Genomic DNA, 16,591 nt, shown 5'->3' with positions numbered 1-16,591 from the left:
CAGGAATGCTGTCCTTCCCTTGTCTGTACTGTGGAGAAGGTAACTACTTCAGCTATGGGACAAGTACTTATTCCTTTCTTGACTCAGATCTAGGGGAGTAGAAGCCTGCTAGTTGTTCTTAATAGTTATGCTGGTGATAGGGCCTATGTTGTGCTGTCTGTCTTCTTATCTGTGGTGATTTGTAGTGCTCAGTGGACTCCTGGGATATTCTCCAAGGAACATGTTGGCTGAGCTCTGCTCTTTTTGCTTGCCACAGAGATGCCCAGAAAGTTGCTCTGCAGCCACTGGCTCTTTCAGGGGCATTTCTCACGAACTTGAGTTTTTCCTGAAGCTGAGGCTTCTGTAATGAAATCAGCAACGTTTATTTTTCACAAGTGGCAGGAAAGATGAGGCAGCAGCCATTTCAAAAAGGTAAGCTTTAATTGTATTAAAAAATACCCATGTTCTAGTAAGCAGTTTCTCTACACAGCCACAGGCCTATGGGAGCAACCACACATCTGCAAGATGCAAACAACATCAGAGCTGTTACAACTACAACCAGCCTGCTGCAAGAGGCGAGATGGTAAGAACTACCTTCTGGTTCATCTGTACCATTTTACAGGGAAAATGACTAATTCTTTTCCACAGTATGACATACACCTCTCCCATTGCAATGTGATTCCTTGCTTGAGGGCAACCAATAGCTCCCTCTAGAATTGGGATTGTTAATGCTGTTCTGATGTTAAAGTACCAAGGATCATCTGAGACACAGGCTGATATTTAAATATTCATATCAGCATAAGTTGAGTAGCTTGTATAAATACCATTCAAGTAATTTTTTTCCCCCTCCTGTGTAGTTCAGAGGTCTTCCAATATGGTTGTGGCTCTAGACCTCTGAATTGCAACATTCAGAGGGGAGGTGTGAGGAAAACAGTACACAACAGGTTCAGCCCCTGCCTATTTTATCTACAGTGTTGAGAAAAGGACTCAGTTTCTGCCTGACAGCAAGACAAACAACTTTCTTTGTATAAACTCCAAGATGGGAAGTAGTAGAATCCTAGGTCCCATTCATGAAAACACTTACCCTGGCTTCAACTCAGTCTGTTCTAGAAGGGCTTAAAATACTGTAACATAACTAAAAAGGAAGGATAACAACTTAATTATGGACCAGCCCAAGGCACCCATTTATTTTAACCACAATTAAATATTCTCATTTGAATGGCATGTTGCATTGACCAGCACCTGAAATCCTGGTGCATAAGCATTTAGTACCCTCTGGTTTAGACACACATAGCATTCTTTTAAGTCAGCATGTTCCAGTTCCTTGAGAAAGACGTGTTGTTTTCTCCCATAACTACTAAACCACTAGCTTTGGAGGGGGCAGAAATGAGACATTAACTAACTTAGAAGTGATGGCAATGCTGAGAATTTGGCTTCATGTGCATGATTTTGTACCTAGACCTTTGCACTAGGACAAAGTGTTCTTGCCCTTCCTCTTTCCAGAGCAAAGCATGCCAGTGCCTTGCATAGTCTGTCACCAAGTGGGCCGCAGCTGCTCCTAGATTTTTGCTCACTAACTTTGGCATGTCTCAAAATGGAAGAGGTATTACAATAGCACTGCTTTACAGAATAAACTGTACAGTAAGCTACCTTCCCTTGAAAAAGTGATGGAACTTTCTTCTGCCCTTAAGGATGCTGGCTAGGCAAGCTAACCTGTGACAGACATCACAATTAGCTCCAATACACATTGGACTAACTACTTCATATGTGCTAGAAAAGAAGGTATTAGCATGTCTCTGAGACAAATCTGAACTGCAATTCAGTAAAATGCCTTTCTCCTAGAATCCATTATAGTTCTGTTGTACTTGGCTCTATGCAGCTTGGCCAGACCTTGCAGAGGGAAGACTTTTGTATGATTTAAGTCATGATATACCTTATTCAGATTTAAAAACCTAGCTTTTATTTCTCTCCCAAGCTTTACCCTCCAATCCAGATAGTACAATAATTAATTACTTGATTATACATTTCTAGTACAACTGGAGTTAAAATGCAACTATGAAGCTTTTGCTCTCCTGTTAAACTCTAGCAAGTACCAACTAAGCACCTGCTGTGCTGTGACTTGGGTGACAGGAGAGGAGCATCCCAGACTCCCTCCACCAGGACACAGGACATACACCTGGTTACTGTAACCACCAGTCATCCTGGGCTCTGATCACATGCAACTGACCAGAGACATCACACTAAAGAAATCAAAGGCACCACTGTAAAGGCAAAGTACTTCAAATGGAGAAGAGGATTTTTGCAATAAAAAGCAATAGCCTACCTATGCCACTTTCCTCCCTCTTTTAATTGAAAATACACCCAACTTACTGCCTCCTTCCCAGATGCTAGTATTAAAAAAAGCAACTGTAAAGTCCTCAAGAGGGGATTTCAAATATATACACTCAGTTGTTTTACTCTGTATTATCTCCCAGAAATACAAGATTCAGTGAAGTTGGTTCCAAACAAAACCAGCCTACTGAATAAAACCTCATGGCTCAAGCCATTTGTTTAGATCATATACCTATTTATCAAGGATTTTCCACATGTGCCAACAATACAAGCAATGTCAATTAGAAAAGGGGAGTGCAGCTGGAAAGTTCTTTTGCAGCAAATAGAACAAGGGAGGGTTAAGATAGAGAAGGCTTTTTGTTGTCTTTTCTGTCTTTTGTAGCAGTCACCTGCCAGGAGAGGTTGCAGAGAAGCAAAATAGGCTGTAGCAATTCAGCTGGAATGTAGCATGGATGCTACTTTTACAGTCATCTGCTTGCTTTTATGCTTCTGCAGCCACAGTGCTGCTACCAAGTGACGACCCAGTTTCTGGAAAGCGGAGGTTTAATGAATGAAATAATAATTTCAGGAGGTTCTGCTCAGTGGGCTTTAGCAGTCTTGTCTAGTAGACCTGATGTTCTGACAGCTTGCGAACACAGTGCTCTAGTGCTATAAGGCCTCTGACTGCAGAGGTTGTACAATTGCCATGACAAATTTAAGGTTTGTTTCTATTTACTTCATGAAAAGATCTACTGACATCAAAGAGAACGGAAAGTCATTAACAGCTGACCACAGCTAAACTATGTAGCCAGCCTTGAAGAAAGTGAGAGGAAGAATTGCTAGAGACAAGTTTCAGTTCCTTTTTTTTTGTATTATCTATCTGAAGGAAGTTAAGCAAGTGTCAGCAATACAGTGTCAGCAATACTTCCTCAGGGATCTTCACTGCAAACAGCATGTTAAAACTGAAGTGTATGTCAGAAAAAAAGAATGGAGATTGCAGGTCACTTTTTTCATACTAGAGATGTTGATTTAAAAAACAAAGCCTTTTCTTTAGGAAGTGGCTGGTCTTTTCATTAAATGATATTCAGCTCTGTTTCTTCCTCTTTCTCCATGTTTTTCCTCAACCTTCTAAGGATGATTACATTACAGTTGTGAGTAACTGGCACTACAAGCAGCAGCAAGTTTTTCTCTGTACAAAAACATCCAAAGCCCTCAAAAAGCAGGCAGGGGAGTGACTGCAGAGAGACAGATCACAGGAACATAATATGCTGAAGCATATACCAATGAACTGTGCACTAAGCCTTGTGAGGCCCCTGATTCTACAACTCGCCCAAACCTCTGAATCCATAGCAAGCAAAACTACCCCTTTGCGAAACAGCCTTCAGGGAAAAACAGGACCTAGCAGCCCCCTTCCTTCCAGAAGGAGGCAATCCACTGAGGGTCTACTTGGAGAACATTTGCTTCACCTTTTTTAAAAACAATTGAAGGGAGAGACTTTGGTGGATCAGGCTCTGTCTCATCCTAGAAAATGTTACAATACATGGACCCATCAGTTACAGTTTGCATTTCTACAAACTGCAGAAAGGCTCCCAGTTTGCTGAATTATATTACGGTATAAGCAGCAGCTTAATTAGCTATAGCCATAGTTCAGGAAGAACAGTTAGCTTAAAGCTGATGCTACTACTGGCTGAAGGATTTGGGGCAAAGCAGTACGTCACATCTAGAACCCACAGTGTCGTTCTTGGCTTTTGGCACAGCAAAGAAAGAACCATCAGGATAGCTTTCCTGGATGTAACCACTGGTCCTGCATGAACTGAACCTGTTCTTTCCAAAGCACAGGAATAAGAAACACTGTTTATCTGATTCTACATGGTCTCTGCCCAGGAAGGGAAAAAAAAAAAAAAAAAAAGACTTGCTGTTAGACATTGCTTCCTGCAGCTGTGCCAGTTAAGAACACTAAACTCCAAGAGAACCTCCTGCAAACTGCGATGCTGTTCCAGCTGAAAGGTCACACACTGCTGCTCTCTGTGTCACACTGGAAGTCAAGGACAGTGGCAGGCAGTGCTGAAGGCTGCTCTACAAAAGGAGACTCAGGAGACAATGTAAAAGCAAAGGAGTGACAAGTACCATCTATTACAAAGGAAGAGCTGGTGACATTAGTTAAAGCATACTTACTCAACCCAATCCAGCCCCAGCATCATCTGAGCTAAGGCTGGAGAGCATAGTGACTGCAAGGTGGCTCAGTGGTGTTTGTTCCTGTCAAATGGGAGGCCATCTTGCTGGTTTGGATATTTTAAACCAAAGCAGCAGATGTGATGCAACTGAAAACCAGAGGAAATGGTAGGAGGGATTAAGCAGAGATGGTGCTCTTCCACAGCTGTGGGAGAGGTAGGTATCATCTTTGCCAGTTTATACCACCTCAAATGCTGGAAGGGAAACGGTGCTGCTCTGGTCATAAAGATCAAAGTCATAAGATTCTGTAAAACCCCCCTATCCCAAACTTGCTTTTGCCACTGACAAGGAAGGGTGGTTTATTCCAACTAGCTGCTAAAAGCAAGGTGAGGGGTGTTTAAGAGTCCTGTTTTTTATCATTGGTTTAACTGTCCCCACCAATAAACATGGTAGAACAGGAGATGTTTTATGAGATTGGGCCACTAACAGCCTGTGCTGAAGCTCTCTTCGATTCCTAAGTGGAAGAGGGGATGATAGGAGGGGTTTTTTTCCAGTCAGGTTTTGAGAGCTCAGCTACAGCATTTCACATTGGTCCCCATCAGACAAAGTGCTTTCCTGAAGTCTTCAGCCCTCAGGTATCCAGGCTAGGCTAAAACCTAGCTATCACTGGCAACAGTGAGCATTGGTGCAAAGGTGCCACTGGTCCTATCTCAACAGAACAAAAACACAAAGAGGAAAGGAGACAAAAACAAATATAAAACATATCTGGAGCAGGTACTCATTGGGAAGTCAAGGGGGAGAAAATAACATCACATTTTGGTTTAAAATTATAAATACTCTCCATATAAAGATACTAAATAAAAGGAGATCTGTCCAGTGGCTGCAGTGAATTCCAGTGATCCTCCTAAGCAATGTCTGGTAGTCTTTAAAAAGTGATCTTTGCTCCCCATCTCTCTTGCCCTTGGTTTAAGTGCAGCAGGGGTTGTCAATGACCAGCATAACATCGATGCCATACACTTCCAGAAGGTCCATAAGGAAACTTCTATCCCCTTGGGGATCCAAGCCCATGCCTCGTGCGTGGTCAGCTGTCAGTGTCTTGTCCTGGCTGGCTGACACTTCCATCAGCGTCTGAAATATGCGGTTGTTCTGCTCCATGAAAAACCTGTAGGATAAAGTCAGCTAAGATGATGGCATTGGAACCCCCCCCAAAAGATAGCATATTTACCAAACAGGTAGCAGAGCCTCAGAACAGCATTCAATCCCCTTTAGTCACAGAACCTACTGTAGTAGTTTTCCATCCACCCTATGGATGACCCAAAATAAACAAAGATAAAGCAGTAACTTCTCATTTACAACAGTGCTTTTCTCTGGCTCCTTATGGTAGGCATGTCGCACTTCAGAAGCAAGCCACGTTATCAGCTAATGCGTACTTTGTGGTAACCAAGTGGGTACATCAGACCTTCTAGCTCCTTTAATGCAAAGAAGGAAACGGTGTTGTCATCCATTTAGTAAGACACTGAGTAAATAAATTCTCCATCACTGGCACAGAGCACAGCAGTGAGAGCTACTCCTTACCTAGTGCCTTCCTAGGAACATGCAAGGCTGTTCAGAAAGAGCTCTGACTGCATCTGTGTAGCTCTTATCGCCAGAGCTCTGTCCCAGCAGCCCTTCACACAATTCCACCCCAGTGCTTCTCACCTGCTGCTGACTGAACAATAGCAACAGGCAGTAAAGGTGGTAAAGGTGTGGTTTGCATCTCATTGCCTACCTCATACTCTACACCCAGTTCTGGTTCCTCTGTTTGTCAAATACAAAGCCAGTCACATCAATGGGCCAATCCTTCACATGCAGGTCTTATCTCTATGCTGTACCTCTCCCAGCACAGTACAGTGCCTACTTCCCACAGACACTCCATTCCTGAGCCAAATGTTCTAGTATGAAAAGTCCTATGGTGCTTATGTTTTAAAAAATGGGAGGGGATTATTGCATTTCTACTTGTTTTTAAAATTCTCTTCTCCCTCCTAGCACTTAAGAGACACAGATGGAAACTAATATGGCTGCATTTGGCTTATCAAATTTAAATGAAGATGATCTGAAGAGACAAGTTTGGTTCTCGGCTCTCTAGAGGAAGAGAGCTGAGCATGGAATTACATTAGCCATGATGTTTCATCATATGCTGATTAGTGCAACATGCAATCAGTGAAAGAGGCTCCCTAAAACTAACAGAGACCAACTAAGTATTAAAGGTAGCCACTCACAAGATGAAAAGGTCCTCTTCACAGGAGCTACAATCCTCACCCACTTCTTGAGAATACATTAACATCTGCCTGAGAGAAGGGAAACAGATTAAATGCACATACCTACAGTGAATCTCAAAGCATTAGAAGCAGACAAGGGTTACAACTAAAAATGTCACAGCCATCTCTTGGATAGCAATCAGACTAACACCATTGCCCCAGTACCTGAGGTAGCAGGGAAGTCTTTATAAGATGCTGGACTAGAAATCAGGCTATGTTCTCAGTTCTGCTACTGATCAGTGGTTGAACCAACGGTGAGGCACAACCTCTGCTTCTCTTCCTGCCTTCTAACTGCTCCATCAGCTCACTGGCAGACTAATCGTATGTGTGCAGAGTGTCCAGCAGCTCTCATAGCAGCAGCTGCAGTGGAACCAGAATCTTAAAGAGATAAGCTGAAGCAGTGGGAAACCCTGAAAATACTAAGACAAGAAGGAAAGTACAAAGAAGCGTGTCCTCTTTATCCCACATGGCACTGCTGTCCTGTCAGGACCAGCCAGATGTCTATTATTACCTCTGGTCATTGAGCCGTCGGTATTTCTCCTTATCAGCATTGTTTATTTTCAGAAGTGGCTGCAGATGTTCATGATGTGTCTTCACATTCTGGTTGTCCACATACACATCATAGAGATCCCGTTTCTCCTCAAAGATCTTTTCTGTTGTACCTGCCAAAATTAGAGAAGATTTTCAGCGCAGAATGTTGCTCTCCCAGCTGACCAACTGTTCTATTCTGCTTTTGTAGTTAGTCATTCCATGCACATCCTATTTCTCATCAGTTTGATTCCACAGTCTGGTGTCTCAAGACATTTTACAGCCCGAAGTTAAAAACATCATGCCTAATCCATCATACTTACAGGCCACATATGATACTTCTGTCTCCAGCATTTCTATGTCTGCCACGTTCACGTAGAAGAATGGTTTGGACTCAGGGACAGTTCCTCCAAGGCCAGGCAGAGAAACATTGGCAAGGCAACAGCAGCAATACACTGTGGACAAGAGAAGTACATCCTGAGATGCTTTCAGTATTCCCTTAAAGGCTTTCTGAACCCCATTTACTCAGTTTTCTTGCACACTTCTAAGAAAACAATGGTTAGAGCTTTGAAATGCCCCTGAACACCAGAACTTCTCAACTGGGGACATCCTGTTTTGGATAGGAAATAATCAGTCCTTCCGTAGGAATCCCACGTTCTAGATTCCACAAATCCATTCAGCACTCTTACTGTCAAACACAGTTCCTATCAACATGTGGCAGCGTCAGGTGTGTCCTTACCCAAAAGGCCTGCAGAAGAGCATTTTGTAAGAACTGGGTAAATGCAGGCTGAATGGTGTCTTCACAAGGAATGGTTGCAATGGATTTTGAAGATCTGCATGTTGTCTGTCCCCTCAGTACCCACAGGCATTTCTGCAGTGCTTCAGCCTGCTAGATCAGAGCTCTGCAGTGTCCCTGGAAACATACCTCTATAGCAGACAACTCCAACTGGGGGCGGTGAAAATATCAATATGCGCTTGCGCAGCAGGGCAAACTTCCAGAGGACAAGGATCTGCTCACCAAAAAATTTGATGAACTGAGACATACAGCCAGCAGGGTGTGTGATCTGCAGGTGGAGGGAAAAGGAAGAAAATGGCTCAGAGGTGAAACAGGGACACATGCACAGATGCTAAGTCTAAATGTGGGAGCAAGACCAGCACACAGCAATGAGAGAGAACTACAGCTTGTAACAGTCCAAGGAACAAATTCTTAACTAAAACAGCCTACAGGGCACTGGAGTGGCTGCTTATATAAAGACGTATGAGACACCGGCAAGAAGCAGCAGCACACTGCACATTCCTGCAAGCCTCAGAGCACCTCACCTTCATCTCTGGGTACATGTATCTGTGGATGGATGGCAGCCAGTGAACAGGTTGCTGCGAGGTGGAGGTGCCCTTGCTATCTGGGAGAACTCCTTTCTTGTCATCATAGAATGCCTCCAAATGGGAGTAGTGCCCTGGCATCTCCAGCTGGTGTCTGGAAAAGAAAGAAAAAAAGGAGATATCTGTAGTGTCTCCAGACTTATTTAGTACCTTGCCCCCAGCTGACATCTGCTTTCCTAGCCAGCAAAGGAGCCTTGAGGGTCTCAGCTGCACAGACTTGTCCAGAAGGGCAGCCAAAGCCTCAGGGGTAACACAAGCTTTCAGCGCAGCCAGAGAGCATGGACAGGACTGAAGCAGACTGCAAGCTGATGTATGCATAGGACTGATCCTGTTTGAAAATACGCTCAGGTAGGAAGAGCTTCCTTTTCACCATCACCGTTTTCCCTGCCAGGCCCACTCAACACAGTTGAGGCACATACCTAGCCAGGATTACCACCACAGATTCAGAAGCCTTTTGTGTGCCCTTAGTAAAATTATTTTCAGAAGAAGAGAAGGAGAACTTCTTGTCCTCTCAACTCTCCCCTTGGCACTTAAGTCTCTACAAAACGTGCAGGGTTTGGGTAGCATCTGACAAGCCTGTTAGCAATGAACAGACTGCTGCTAATCAGTTCCTTGTTTCCTTCCAGTTGTGAACCTGTAACTCTTTCTGGAGAAGCAGTCGATCAAGGAAGTGCTCAGCACTGTAACCAAATTCTCACTCATGCCTAAAACTACTCTCCATCGAGGCAACATTACCTCTCACAGGCAGGAAGTGGCCAGGCCCATTCCCAAGGGAACTTACCTGACCTGGTTCTCCAGGAAGTGCATGTACCTATACAGCAGGGTGTAGGAAGGGGAGAGAATCCCCACAGACTTCATGCGGGCACCACGCTCTAACTCACTCTCCACGGGCATGTTGGCAAAGCAGGCCAGGCCAAAACAGAGCCCTTTTCGGAAATAACTGGGGACAAAAGTTTCACAGAAAGGTTAATGTTAACAAGAGGGAAGGGGAAGAAATAAAGGTAACTGACTGTGAAAAGGACTGATTTGGAAACACAGTTTCTTCTTTAGGGAACCCCCTGAAAACCCACCTTGCTACCTGAAGGGCTGGGAGCAGACATTGGGTGTCCTGGGCTTCTCAGGAACAGGATATTTAAGAGAAGAGTTCCCAGTGCCTCTACCACTGAAGCTCCTACCAGCTGTGTCACAGGCTGGTAAGGAATACAGGTAGGGGAAGAACTTGGAAGGAATACTAACAGAGGATGTAGGACATAGTCAATGCAGCACCCTTCTTGCAAGGAAGAGCCTGCAGTGCATGAAGCTACCTAGTCATATTTTGGGTGCCAGCATATTGAAGCATACTCCAGTTGAGTGCAAGGGTTCAGTTCACATGCCTTTGATAAAGTAACTGTTAATGCTGACCAAAAGGAATTGTGACACTCCAGTTCATTGTAAAGCATTGCTGCATTGCAATACCATGTAAGTAAAAGGATGGGAATGCAGAAAATTCCTGGCTTAGGCCTTTCGTCTGAAGGAAGGGGCTCACAAGGAAGAAAGCGAGCAAAGGCTGTTTATCACAACATGGAAAGGATTCAAAAGCACTGGTGGAAATAAGAACCCTTTTCTAAGCCCAGTTCCTGCAAAATCTTTCCCATTCCAGTTCTGACATTCTTTCCCCTTCACCTCAGGCCTCTGCTGACACTCCCAGTAATAGCAGTGCAGTATGATTTGCCCAACGCACATAAAAATTTGCACACCACTGAGAAGCTGGCCTGCCCCATTCACCAGCTGACCTCCACAGCCAAAGCTGTTGTACAGCAGATCCCACATAGGTAAACAGTACTTGATATGATGCTGAAGAGTACCTGTGACTCAGCTAGACACAGTTTAGCAGCACATTTATGCAGGAACATCATAGACGGTATTTTTCTTGTGTGTTCTGTGTAATGTAGTGTTCTGCGTGGTGTAGATGTACAGGTAAGAGACAGAAGTAATATAGCTCAGACATACTCACATGAAATCTGACTGGATTTTGTGGGACCCGCTTGCCATGGATTTGAATTCCACACCTTCCAAATCAATATCTTGGGGTAAACACCACTCCACCATGTTGCCTGCAGAGAAGCAAAAATTTTTTCAGGGAAACTTGGGCACAGTACTCAGTTTGAAAGGGCCAACGCCAGCAACAACAAGTTGTTGCTTGTACATCACCCGTAACAGTACAATAACACAACTCCTGAACTCACTAAATTGTTGCAGAGAGTAGCTCCTCATTTCTTGCAAACGTTACTTGTTGCAGCACAACACTCAGATATTGCAGAACTTCTGGAGCTGTTTCTGAAGTTAGTAGTATTTTGTGGGTTTATCCTTTATACAGTTAATTGCAGAGCAGCTACAACTTGACCTGACAACGGATGAGCTATGGGATTCATGCTGTTCCATTCAGGCTGTCAACATGAGCATCTGATATAGAAAGAACCCAAAGTATACACTGCTGCTCTTCAGGATGAGTTTCTGTGATAGCTCATACCTCCATCAACATCCTCCTTTGGCTATGCTTGCCAGGGCTGGTCAAACAGGAACCCCTAAGCCAGCATCCCAATCATCAATACTTCTCCCTGGAATCTCTCACATTTAGTTTAAGATAGGAGGAGTTAGCTGAAGTGATCCAAGTACTGCAAAATGTTTGTGCATGCTAGAATAAACAAACAAAAAAGCACTTAAATTCGAAGCTAGATCAAGATTAGTAAACATGTGTCACCTGCCAACCCAACCAGAAAGCATGCGGTTGTTCAGTGGAAAAGGCCACCTGAGGAGCCTGATCCTGGAACAGATGTTATCAGAGAAGTCACAAAAAGTCCCTAAAGCTGGTGAAGTTCTGCCCTGCCACTGGCAGGTTTACCACGTACAAAGAAAAGTGACTGCTCTGGCTTTCCCACGCCAGCACTCCAAAGCCTAACTCGTTCATCTGGACGCTCCCTGCACTGAGATGTGCTCCAGGTTTCCCCACTGGGTTTCTGTTCTGTCGGCTCTGTCGGCCTGCACATAGCAACAGCATTTGAAGTAATGTGTCTTCGTTTTAACTTTTGTTTAAGTTACTTGCTTTGTATTTAAAGCAAATAAACATTCTTCAGTATAATGCAATAGCAGATGCATTGTGATGATGCTTTCTGCTGGCACAGTCCTTCCACCACCCTTTGGGGTAAGCATCCCAGCTCTGTTTACATGAACATTGTACATTGGGAAGGGTCTTACACTTGGCTGAGACTTTTAGAGATATTTAAATAGAAGTCCTCATTTCTAAAGCCTGTCTGTTATGTCATTACTCATACAGCATAAGTATATGCATGCACTCTCACACAGGAATTGGGATCAGCTACTGACATTTAAATAGGCTATTTTTCTTCTCAAACAGATACTGTATTCAGCAGACGTCCCCCAGCCCTGCCTGGCAAGGACTTCAAAAAAGCATCAGTGTTGAAGTGTGGCAACAGGAGAAGTTTTACATCCACCTAACTCCCTCTAGTCCACAAGGAGACCTCTCCCACAGAGCCAGGCTGGCAGGGGAGCAGCAGCAGCCTCGTGACCCCAAGCACAGCTCCATGCAATCACAGGCGAAATCACAGAGTTCTGCTGTGAAGCGTCTTTGCCTCTGAGGCGTGTGAAAGGCTGGCAGAGAAAGCCAGTGACATCATGCCAGCCTGCGCGGTCCCCTGTAGGTTTTGCATATTATATATAGATGTTGGCTTCTGTTGTTTGGGGCTTTTTGTGTGTTTGGTTTTCTTTTTAAAGGCACAAGACCCTTCTGTGACAGAGCAAGGAAGTTAAGACTGTTGCCTCTTAACCACAGAATTGTGGTTGAGGCCAGATCCGCTTTTAAGTCTTGCATTGCAGAGAATCAAATCACTTATGGGCCATTACCTATAGATTAATAGACCAATATGCAAGATCACCACTGAGTGAAGGAAACTGTTTGACTTTGTTCAGTTTAGTTACAAACACTCCTGTCAGGTGAAACACCCACTACAGAGGTTTTGAAGTGGGACACGGGCCAAACAATGTCTGTTCTGCAGCAGTAAGCAGGGAAAAGACACCTAGAAACAGATCCTTACCCTACATGTGACCACCAAAACCAACTCATGTACCACGCCGCTACGTTTTTTTTTCTGGGATCTGCCACAAGCAACCCACACCTGTGCTCCTGGCAGCTCCTCACGCCTCCTTGCCCTATGGACGTTTGTGCGACGTGGCAGTCGGAGAGCAAACGTGGAGATAAAAAAAGTCAGTCTGATGAAACAGTAGAACAAACAAAGGAGAGACTTCACTCAGATGCAATAGCGATGGCCAGCCCGGCCAAGAAACCGGAGGAGGGAGCAATGTTGTAGAAAAACAGGAAGCATTGCCCTTCCCTGCACAGAAAGCAGCTCTCGTGTGCATGGGAAACTTTCCAAGTGAGAGTCACCCAGCGTTACAGACCAGACGAGTGGTGTTGCTGAGAGTCAGATCTGCAGACCTGGAGATCTCTTTGGGAGCTATCTCCCAGCTCCAGACCAAGTCAGAACCTGCACTCTCAGCTTCTGGTGTGCAAAGTTAAGGATGTTCTTCCTCTTTCTCTTGAATTTTCTCTCCCCTGGATTTTCACAACCTTACAGAAATTATGATAGCATTAGCCTTTGGTGGTCATCACCTGGATCTCACCATTAGCTGTTTCCCAAGATCTTTAGGGTCCCCAACGGTGCAATGCTACCATGCTGTGCCAGGACATGAGACACACAAATTGTGACCTAGTCATCACATTGGCTCAATTTCCTGCATGGAAGTAATGTGGGACAGGAAAATACAGGATCTGTACATTCACTGGAGCAAAATGGATTACTTTCCTAGGGCTCTTCCTTCTCCTTCTCCCTCCATTGCTCACATCACACTTTAAGCCTACAGACTGTGTGGGAACTCCATTGATCACCATCATCTCCATCACAGAAAAAGGGCTAAGAAGGTTCAGCCTCTTTGTGACTATTCTGACCTGACAGAGTTGATGTGGCCATGGACTTAGCTCTATCATTTGTTGTTCTATTTTGTGCGCCGGTCTCCACATACTTTTTTTTTTTTTTCCACTTGCTTTGCTCAAGACAAGTATAAGTCTCAGAAAGCACATGTGCTTGAACCTTACACCAAGTCACACCTACCACATGTATCTCCATTGCTGCCCAAGATAGTGTTAGGTCTTCTGTTACTACCTGCCCAAGGGAACACTGCCCTGAGGAAGTTCAGCAGCCTCAGTGAAGCCCCTTGTGACAGTGCTCTTTAAGGGGCAGAGTTTGCGCAGACCCTGGTGCTCATGCTTTTTAAAGTGTCAGAGCATTCCCAACTCATCACTTCTGAAAGAGGGGAGTGCCTAAAGGAGGGTAGGGAGCAATGAGATGATTGCACAGTTGGCTCTCAGGCTGCCACCATTCTGCACTCTAGCTTACAGTTCACTTTCTGCACTGGTGCAAGAGCTGTCTTTGTAATAGCTGTGGAAAGAGCTCCTTCTCAAGTGCCACAAGGTTCATCACGCTGGAGGTGAGGACAGCACCAGTGATTTAGAAGCCGCCTCTGGCTCTTATGCTCATCCACTCACACAAGCATCGACAGAGTCCCAGGGACTCCATCACCTACCTTTGTGAACTCATCACACACAACTGCTATTTACACTGAGTGTGTCTGCTTCAAGCCATTCTAAATGTTGGAGGAAAGCTGTTACATTCTTTATTAACATAGTAACCACTTCATCTTTCCACAGTAAAACATCTCTCACCCAATTGCTTGCTTGTATCTCAGCAGACATTACCTGCCACACTGCCCTCCCAGCCACCGCCAGAAATTCTGCCTTTCGCATGACTGAGCAAGCTACTAAAGGGGATCTGCTCTGCTTTTCCTGGGCAGGATCAAGCAGGTTTCCAGCTCAGACACTGACTGGATGATCTCCTTTAAGTCATACACAAGGACCAGACAGCCCTACAAACATTCCAAAAGTTCTTCATACCACCTGATGCAGTTCACCCAGGGGTTCCCAAATCCTCTTTCCGACCTGAGCAAGTTCACAGCACTTTGCCAAGCCCATATCCTGCACAGGGCACTTTGCCCTCCACCTGTGAAGCTGACATTTGTTGATGTGCTCCTCACTGTCCCACCATGCTGCTTACATTCAGCATCCACGTTGTGTAGAAGCAGGAGGTGGAATTTTCCTGGATTTGACAAGTCTGTTGACATCCAAGGCTGATGGCACCCAGCATTAACTGCACATCAGATGTGAGAACAGCTGTTTCCCAACTTTCCCTGGACTTCATTCAAAGCAACAGCTGGTCCAGACAAACTCCTGTGAGAGCTCAGCTTTCTGACAACCAAGAAAATCTCACCATTTTGTAGAAGGCATATGCTCTCAGATTGAAAGAGAACCTGCTGTTGGTGCAGTCATCCAGACTCTTCCATGTTTTGGATACTTATGAGAAACACCTCCCCTTCCCATTTTCTGTTGGAGAGATGACATCCAATCTCATTTTGAATTCTGATGAGTCAAGAGCCTCTGACATTTTAGACTTAAGACACTTGTCTCTGGTGCAGAATGAAACTGGTAATTTCTCAAAATCCCTTTGGCCTTTCAGGACACAGTAGCCATGCTGTTTGGCAGCCTGCATTTCTGACAGCCCATCACATTTAGGACTCCCGGTTCAAGACTGGGATTCAGTCTTCACTAACAGGGCCCCCTTGTAAGAATGATGTTGGTTGCCTCCCCCTTCCAGTGAAGAACCCCACCAAGCTTTACAGAGCCCTTTCCTGTCTCTAGTAGTTTTGCTATGGATTGGCTAAGAAAGTGTCTGCAGAGGAAAGAGCTTTTCCCCCCCATCTGGATGCAAATGGGCTCCTGCATCTCCCAAGCTACTTCCTAAACTTTCTGATCACTGAATCACAGAATCCCAGAGGTTGGAAGGGACCTCGAAAGATCATCTCGTCCAACCCCCCTGCCAGAGCAGGGTCACCCAGAGCACATCACACAGGAACGTGTCCAGGTGGGTTTTGAATGTCTCCAGTGAAGGAGACTCCACAACCTCCCTGGGCAGCCTGTTCCAGGGCTCTGTCACCTCACAGTAAAGAAGCTCTTCCTGATATTCACCTTGAACCTCCTATGCTCCAGTTTGCACCCATTGCCCCTTGTACCGAGGGGTTCAGCCAAGCCCACATTTGCTTTTGCAACCCTGGTTGGCACCAGGCAGCTGAAAGCCCCAAATATCTGAGGACACATCAGACCCCTAAGCACGGTACCTGTGTTGGCAGACACGAGGTGGGTACTAACTTCCTATCTGTGTCATAACATCCCGTTTGGTGGATACCGTGAGAACACCAGGAAAACAACTGTTTTCTGAAAAACTGATTTGCAGACTTGAAATTAAATTTAATTTACTTAAACTAATTGATCTACTCTTTCAGTAAAAGAGGTGATACAACACCGAAGTCCAACAGTGCCAAGAGAGATGAATTTGGCACTGAATGGTGGAAAATACCTTCCCTTGCCCCTCTCTCTCCTCTGCCCTCCTCGGTTACAGCACTCCAAGGCACGGAGAGTCCCAGAGATGTCTCCCGGAGGCCAGCCCTTAAACACACAGCTCACCAAGAAACACACAGCCGAGCTGCTGCTGGGATCGTGCCCTGCGTGCCCGCCAGATTTATGCCCATCGTGGACAGCTGCAGGCAGCTCCACACCACGGAGACAGACGGATGCTCTCGAGATGCTGCCAACAGGTTGGTGCTCCCCAGGAGGCGCTGGGCAGGAGCTCGGCCCAAGGCCCGGACGTGGCTGGGGGGACATGGGGTGCCCCAGCACCCTCCCCAGCACCCCTGTCCCTGGCACAGCGCCTGCCCACCCCCTCCCGCTCAGGGGCTCCCCTCAGAGCGGCATCTCCCCCCCC

General features: G+C 45.3%; 1 protein-coding gene across 1 annotated transcript in view; it reads right to left on the bottom strand.

The window, feature by feature from the left end:
• Positions 1-5,427: 5,427 nt before the first annotated feature.
• The window catches only part of KIAA1147 (KIAA1147 ortholog), a 14,987-nt gene continuing 3,823 nt past the window's right edge, over positions 5,428-16,591 (bottom strand). The window contains exons 2-9 of the mRNA XM_010008211.1: positions 10,660-10,759; positions 9,448-9,606; positions 8,607-8,760; positions 8,212-8,350; positions 7,610-7,741; positions 7,270-7,420; positions 6,720-6,788; positions 5,428-5,623 (exon numbers count right to left, since the gene is read on the bottom strand). Of these exons, the coding sequence (XP_010006513.1) occupies positions 5,428-5,623; positions 6,720-6,788; positions 7,270-7,420; positions 7,610-7,741; positions 8,212-8,350; positions 8,607-8,760; positions 9,448-9,606; positions 10,660-10,759 (1,100 nt within the window). The remainder of the gene's footprint in view (positions 5,624-6,719; positions 6,789-7,269; positions 7,421-7,609; positions 7,742-8,211; positions 8,351-8,606; positions 8,761-9,447; positions 9,607-10,659; positions 10,760-16,591) is intronic.

Source organism: Chaetura pelagica, unplaced genomic scaffold (genome assembly GCF_000747805.2).
Source record: "Chaetura pelagica isolate M959 unplaced genomic scaffold, ChaPel_1.0 scaffold92, whole genome shotgun sequence".
Lineage (NCBI taxonomy): Eukaryota > Metazoa > Chordata > Aves > Apodiformes > Apodidae > Chaetura > Chaetura pelagica.
Note: the sequence above shows the minus strand (reverse complement) of the source record. Positions and strands in the feature narration are given on the sequence as shown.